General features: G+C 40.9%; 2 protein-coding genes across 2 annotated transcripts; one reads left to right on the top strand and one right to left on the bottom strand.

Moving 5' to 3' along the window:
• Nucleotides 1–1,336: 1,336 nt before the first annotated feature.
• On the bottom strand, nucleotides 1,337–1,797 carry LOC134255913 (histone H2A-like). The gene has a single exon (XM_062738512.1). The coding sequence runs from the start codon at nucleotides 1,784–1,786 to the stop codon at nucleotides 1,337–1,339; it is 450 nt and encodes a 149-aa protein (XP_062594496.1). The 5' UTR covers nucleotides 1,787–1,797.
• A 70-nt stretch (nucleotides 1,798–1,867) lies between these two features.
• Nucleotides 1,868–2,454, top strand: LOC134255912 (histone H2B-like). Its single transcript, XM_062738511.1, has one exon. The coding sequence runs from the start codon at nucleotides 2,069–2,071 to the stop codon at nucleotides 2,438–2,440; it is 372 nt and encodes a 123-aa protein (XP_062594495.1). The 5' UTR covers nucleotides 1,868–2,068; the 3' UTR covers nucleotides 2,441–2,454.
• The last annotated feature ends 4,424 nt before the right edge of the window (nucleotides 2,455–6,878 follow it).

The following is a 6,878-nucleotide window of genomic DNA, read 5'->3' as shown; positions in this document are numbered from 1 at the left end:
GCCAGACGGAGGCCTCGGCAGCGATTCTTTCAAAGATGTCATGGTGATTCATAGTTCATGGCCTTGCTGGAAACACCGGTGTCTGGCCACTGTTTTAAACCACCTTGACGGGTAAATGGCGCAGCATTTTCCTCCTCTTCCCGCGCTTTTTCTTATCCCCAGTTCTCTGGGTCTTTCAAAGATGTCATGTTTACAGAAAGAGAAAACTATGAGTCTCAATACTCGCTCATGGCCTTGCTCACGACAGCGGATAACCGGTGTCTGGGTGGCATCTATCTTTAGCACCTTGTAGATGTAAATGGCTGGACAGTTCATTTCCCTGCGTGTTTAAATAGGCGCTTTTTCTTAGAGTTATGGGTCTGAAATTGGTGACTACTCTTAATAGCTCCTTTAGATGTCAGGACGTGGTAAAGGAGGCAAAGTGAAGGGAAAAGGCCGAAGAGCCGATTATCTTATTCAGTTTCCCGTGGGTCGTATCCACTGACAGCGGATAACCGTGAGAGAGCGGAGCCGAACTTGTGTAAGGCTGCTTTGAATACTCGGCCGCCGAAAGTTGCCCTCGACAACAAAAAGACCAGAATCATCCCCCGTCATCGCAGCTGGCCATCCGCAACGAAGTGTGTAAATCCTGTCCGGCGTGACCATCGCCCAGGGCTGGACGTCCTGCCAATATCCGCCTGCTGCTCCCCAAGAAGACCCAGAAGGGTGTTTAAGTAAAAAAGTCTGCGTACGACTTGTATGAAATTTTGCCGTTTTCACGGCCACCCAAATTTTTCGAAAAGATGCCTCAAGATCAAAGATGTCAAGAAAACGAAACTTGAATAATTTTATTATAATAGTAAAGGCCACACAATACATGCCATCACATAATGGAATTAAAATGGTATATATGAGTTTAATCCGAATGGACTACTATTGTTTAAGAAAATACACTTTACATACAAACGAGAGAACTTCGGCAATTGCCCACAATTCTATGAAGTTCCCTATTCTTAAGTACACAGTTGGCCGGTGAACTTCAATTTTACATCATTACATCAAATTTGCCCAATTATTCCCTTAGAAATTACACTTGATAATTTTAATTATTTTTCAAGGGTAACATTTATCGGGGCAAGATTGATGTAATGATGTAAAATTGAAGTACACCTGTTAAACTGTGTACTTATTAGGATAGGGAACTTCATAGAATTGTGGGCAATTATCAGAAGTTCTTCTCGTTTGTATGTAAAGTGTATTTTCTTAGGAATATAGTGATTCATGAGATTAAACTCATATATAGAATTTTAATTCCATTATGTGAGGCATGTATTGTGTGTTTACTATTATAATAAAATTATTCAAGTTTCGTTTCTTGACTTGTATTAGAGGCATCTTTTCGAAAAATTTGGGTGGCCGTGAAAACGGCCTTGCTGGCTGACTTCTGGGTCTTCTTGGGGAGCAGCACGGCCTGGATGTTGGGCAGGACACCACCCTGGGCGATGGTCACGCCGGACAGGAGTTTGTTCAATTCCTCGTCGTTGCGGATGGCCAGCTGCAGATGACGGGGGATGATTCTGGTCTTTTTGTTGTCGCGGGCGGCGTTGCCTGCCAACTCCAAGACTTCGGCGGCCAAGTATTCAAGAACGGCGGCCAGATACACAGGGGCGCCGGCTCCCACTCTCTCGGCGTAGTTGCCCTTCCTCAACAGACGGTGGATACGACCCACGGGAAACTGCAGTCCCGCACGGGATGATCGGCTCTTGGCCTTTCCCTTCACTTTGCCTCCTTTACCACGTCCTGACATCTTTGATCTGTTTTAATATTAAGAGTAGTTCAAGCTCAAGATTTCAGATCAACGAATAACTCTAAACACCCTTCGCCACCCTATTTAAACACGCAGGCGGATTGAACTGTCCAGCCAATCATCGCAATCGTATTTTACACACTTTGTCGCTCGCCGAAGAATAGATGTTTTCTCGAGGGTCCGTAAAGCACTTAGCCACGGTTATCCGCTGTCGTGATATATAAGCCGCGAGGCGAGTATTGAGACTCATAGTTTTCGGTTGATTTATTCTAACCTGTAAACATGCCACCCAAAGTCGGATCTAAAGGAGCTAAGAAAGCAGTCACCAAGGCCAAGACCCAGAGAACTGGGGATAAGAAAAAGCGCAGGAAGAGGAGGGAATCCTACGCCATTTACATCTACAAGGTGCTAAAACAGGTCCACCCAGACACCGGTGTTTCCAGCAAGGCCATGAGCATTATGAACTCTTTCGTCAATGACATCTTTGAAAGAATCGCTGCCGAGGCCTCCCGTCTGGCTCACTACAACAAGCGATCTACCATCACCAGCAGAGAGGTCCAGACAGCTGTCCGTCTCCTTCTGCCCGGAGAATTGGCCAAGCACGCTGTATCCGAGGGAACCAAGGCCGTCACCAAGTACACAAGCAGTAAATAAACTGCACACTTGCAGTCCACTCAAACAAAACGGCCCTTATCAGGGCCACACAAATTTTTCGAAAAGATTCCTTCTCTACAGTGTTGAGAAACAATATGGTTGTTTACAGAAATGTATTATATTTTTAATGAAAACTCGACTTAATAAATACATAGATTTTATTTTCTCTAAGAGTGCAAATTCTGTGCTGTTATCAGGAAACCCAGAAACATTGGGAATCTAGAAGTGTTTTATTTTTTTAATTAGTATTAGATACAACCTTTACTTGAAATGTTTCATTTAAATGGCAAATTTGCTTTTTTAATTAAAACGGCAATGTACACAATAAAGTAAGGAAATATGTTGCTTCACCTATCTTCAGAAGAGAGGGGATAATACATAAAACATATTTGTAATAGATGTCTATTAAAAACGACCCTAAAATAAGGCTTTAAAAATCTAATATGATGAGCAATCTGACACTCAAACTTCCAAAAATACTGGATTTTTAAAGCCTTATTTTAGGGTGGTTTTTTAAATAAGACATCTATTAGAAATATGTTTTATGTATTATCCCCTTCTCTTCTGAAGTAGGTGAAGCAACATATTCCTTACTTATTGTGTACATTGCCGTTTTTTAATTAAAAAAGCAAGAAATTTCATTTAAATGATACATTTCAAGTAAAGGTTTATCTTATACTAATTAAAAAAATAAAACACTTCTCTGCTGGGTTTACTGATGGTAGATCGCTTGTATTTATTAAGTGAGCATTAAAAATATAATACATTTCTGTTACAACCACATGGTAGAGAGGAATCTTTTCAAAAATTTCTGAGGCCCTGATACAGGCAGTCTTTACAAAGATGTCTGCTTGTGTACTTTGACAAAAAAGTTGCAGTGAACGTAGCACTGTGGCCACTGCTGGATGGTAACACCAGTTGTAGTGAGCCAGACGTGGAGCCTGTTTTAGAAGGATCCTTGTGATCATAATGCTCATGGCTTTGTCAAGCTGGGTGGACCTGTTTTAGCACCCTGGGAAATCCCCCTCCTCTTCCTGCGCTTTTTTTATCCCCAGTTCTCTGGGTCTTGGCCTTGGTCGGTTTTGCTTTCTTAGCTCCTTTAGATCCAAGAACTTGGGTGGCATGTTTACAGGTTAGAATAAATCAACCGAAAACTATGAGTCTCAATACTCACCCTCGCCGCTTATATCACGACAGCGGATGACATTGGCTAGTGCTTGGACCTCGAGGAAAACGTCCTCTTCAGCAAGACAACAAGAAGTGTGTAAGAATACAATCGCGATGATTGGCTGGACACTGAGGAATGCAGCTGCCGTGTTAAATGGGTGGCGAAGGTAGTTTGAGTTATTTCAGTTGATTGAAATTTTGAGCTTAAACTGCTCTTAAATCTAAAACAGATGAGTGTCAGGACGTGGTAAAGGAGGCAAAGTGAAGGGAAAGGCCAAAGCCGATCATTACAGGAGCTGCAGTTCCCGTGGGTGTATCCACCGTTGTGTTGAGGAAGGGCAACTCTCACGCCGAGAGAGTGGGAGTTACAGCGCCCCTGTGTATCTGGCGGCCGTTGTTCATACTTAGCCAGCCGAAGTTGCTTGGAGTTGGCAGGCAACGCCGCCCGCGACAACAAAAAGGACCAAATGTCCCCCATCTGCAGCTGGCCATCCACAACGACGAGGAATTGAAACTCCCTGTCCCAGCGTGACCATCAGCCAGGGGTGGTGTCCTGCCCAACATCCAGGCCGGTGTGCTCCCCAAGAAGAACCCAGAAGTGAGCCAGCAAGTGAAAAAGTGCTATACGACTTTGTATATACCAAAACAGCCACCCAATTTTTTGCGAAAAGATGCCTCTAGATCAACGCCGAGAAACGAAACTTGAATAATTTTATTATAATAGTGAACACACAATACATGCCATCACATAATGGAATTGAAAATTCTATATATGAGTTTGATCTCATGAATGGACTACTATTGTTTAAGAAAACACACTTACATACAAACGAGAAGAACTCTGATGATTTACCACAATTCTATGTGAAGTTGCCTATCCTAATAGTACACAGTTTAACAGGTGGTTGCATCAATTTTACATCATTACATCAATGCGTTGCCCTTGAAAAATAATTGAAATTGTCCAGTGAATTTTTAAATAATTAAAATTATCATTATTACGCCCTTTGCCAATTCTAAGGGAAAGATAAAATGGGGTCAAGTTGAATATTTAACATCAGCATTAATCAATGTTTTGAATTTCTGAGTTTTAAACAATTAAATACAAATTAATACATGTATACGTTTGTGTATATAAATACATGTCTTTTAAACATGTAAATACTTAGAATTATTGAACAATAGAGAAAAGACGTCCATATTCCGTAAACTAAATCGAGACGCACATTTATATACTCCAATGTGAATTTTGTTTTAATAATAGTAATAATTATAAAAATAAATAAAAGTGATAAAAAATCTTTTATTTGACTACACTATAATTTGGACCCAATTGTGTACCCCAGGTTATACCCCAGGTGAAAAGAAAAAAAAATCGTGTGGTATATTTTGCTGCTTTCTAAATATATTGTCTTTGTGTTTTTTACGGCCAAAATGATTTTATATTAAATAAAATGATATACAACAAAACAAGACATTTGCATGCATGTATACATGTAGTAAGTTATAGAATATCATCTGCTCACGGAGAACAGCTTTTCCGTTTAAGCTTGGGACAATTCAATTTTAAAGTCGGACCTTTATTAAATGTTAAATCATTCTCATTAATTATTTTTCCTGTCTTTTCCTTTTGTTAATTTGTCCCTTTCCTTTATATTGTTGTGTATGCCTTCTCACTGAAATATGAATACGAAAAACCACGACAAAAATAAGGCTTTTGAATGAATCTCGATGTCATTATATTTCCATGCGTCTCTGTCTCACGTTTGGCACACTTTCTGTGTTTAATTTGTCACAGTTTGAGGGCGAATTGATAATATCTGCAAGACTTAGGAAGATTCAAAGGGCATTTTTAAAGCTATCCTCTTGAAATTTTTCGCTTGAGAGATGACATTGATAATGTCGTTTCAAGCACATTTTTCAACTTTTTATCGGGCCCGAAGTTGGCAAAAGGGAATCCCTTTTCCCGAATTTGAGGGACAGTATTTAAAAAAGAATTTAAGAATGTAAATAGATAACATGTTAAAGAGATGCTGAGGGTTTGGACTCTGCCTATATTTTGCGATAAATCCATCTGCCAGTTGCAGCGCGGAAAACAAAATCCCCCTTTTTGAAACACACAAAACATGAAACATACCCCGGGGAACTGGAAATTTTTTTCGGGGGGCCGCGCTGGGGTAAAAAAAAAGCAGGGGGTCCCAGGAAACCCAGCCATTTTATTAGGTTTTCCCGGGAAATAAACCATTATCCCCAAGTAGCCATGGCAGATTCCGTTGCTCCGCCAAAAATCCAGCTAAAAAAGGGCCCCAAAGCCTAAAGTGCCCTGCACACCCCAATACATGAAAGATAGCCCGCCTTTCAGCCCTGAAGGAACGCGGGGGGGTTCCAGCAGGCCTTCTCAAATACATCATGGCCCAACTTCAAAGTGGGCAACGATGCTAATTTGTAACCTCATAAAAAGGGCCCCGAAAAATTTTAAAAAAGGGGGTCTGGGGAAGGGACAGGCCGGGCCGCTCCCCCCAAGCAGAAAAACCCCGCCAGAAAAAGGTAAAACCCAAAAAGGTTGCCCCAAAACCCGGCCCCGCCAAACCTAAGGGGGGGACCGCTTTTAAGGGCCCGACACCCGGGCCTGAGAAAAGGCCAAACTCCCAAGAAAAGGGAACACCCCCCCAAGGCCACCAAAACCCCAAAAAGGGCCCAAACTCCCAAGGGAAAAACGAACCCCGCCCCCAAAAACCAAAAACCCAAGAAGGCCCAAACCCGGAAAAGAGGGAAAACCAAAAACCCCCGGGGGGGCTGAGCATCCCTGTAGTCTGCATCCAAGCTTATTTAAAAAAAAAAGCCCTTTTCAGGGCTACCAAAATTTTCAGAAAAATCCTCAGTTACGGGCGTTTGGGAAAAAGTTTCAACATGTATCTCTATCTCAAATTCTATATTTTGTTAAACAATTTTTTAAATGCAGCATGCCCTCTTGAACAACAACAAAATAAAAGTATTTGAATTTTATATTCCTGTGGGGGGGAAAAAGAGAGAGAGATTTGGTTTTTTAAAATTTAGAAACGAGAGCAATTTTTTCAATGCATTAAATGCAGATATGATTTTATTTTTTTTCATACATGTAGACATGATAGCAATGTAATTCCATTCCAAATTCCCCATTGTATGATTTTTCTTTTTTTTTCTTTTTTTTCTTTTTTTTTTTTTCCCCCCCCCATTTCCTTTTTTTCAAAGCTAGCTCTTTTTTTAATTTTTTAAAATGAAATGATAAATT

Source organism: Saccostrea cucullata, unplaced genomic scaffold (assembly GCF_032062105.1).
Source record: "Saccostrea cucullata isolate Sc308-1 unplaced genomic scaffold, CSIRO_AGI_Scuc_v1 ctg16795, whole genome shotgun sequence".
Lineage (NCBI taxonomy): Eukaryota > Metazoa > Mollusca > Bivalvia > Ostreida > Ostreidae > Saccostrea > Saccostrea cuccullata.
This window is presented reverse-complemented; position numbering and strand designations above follow the sequence as displayed.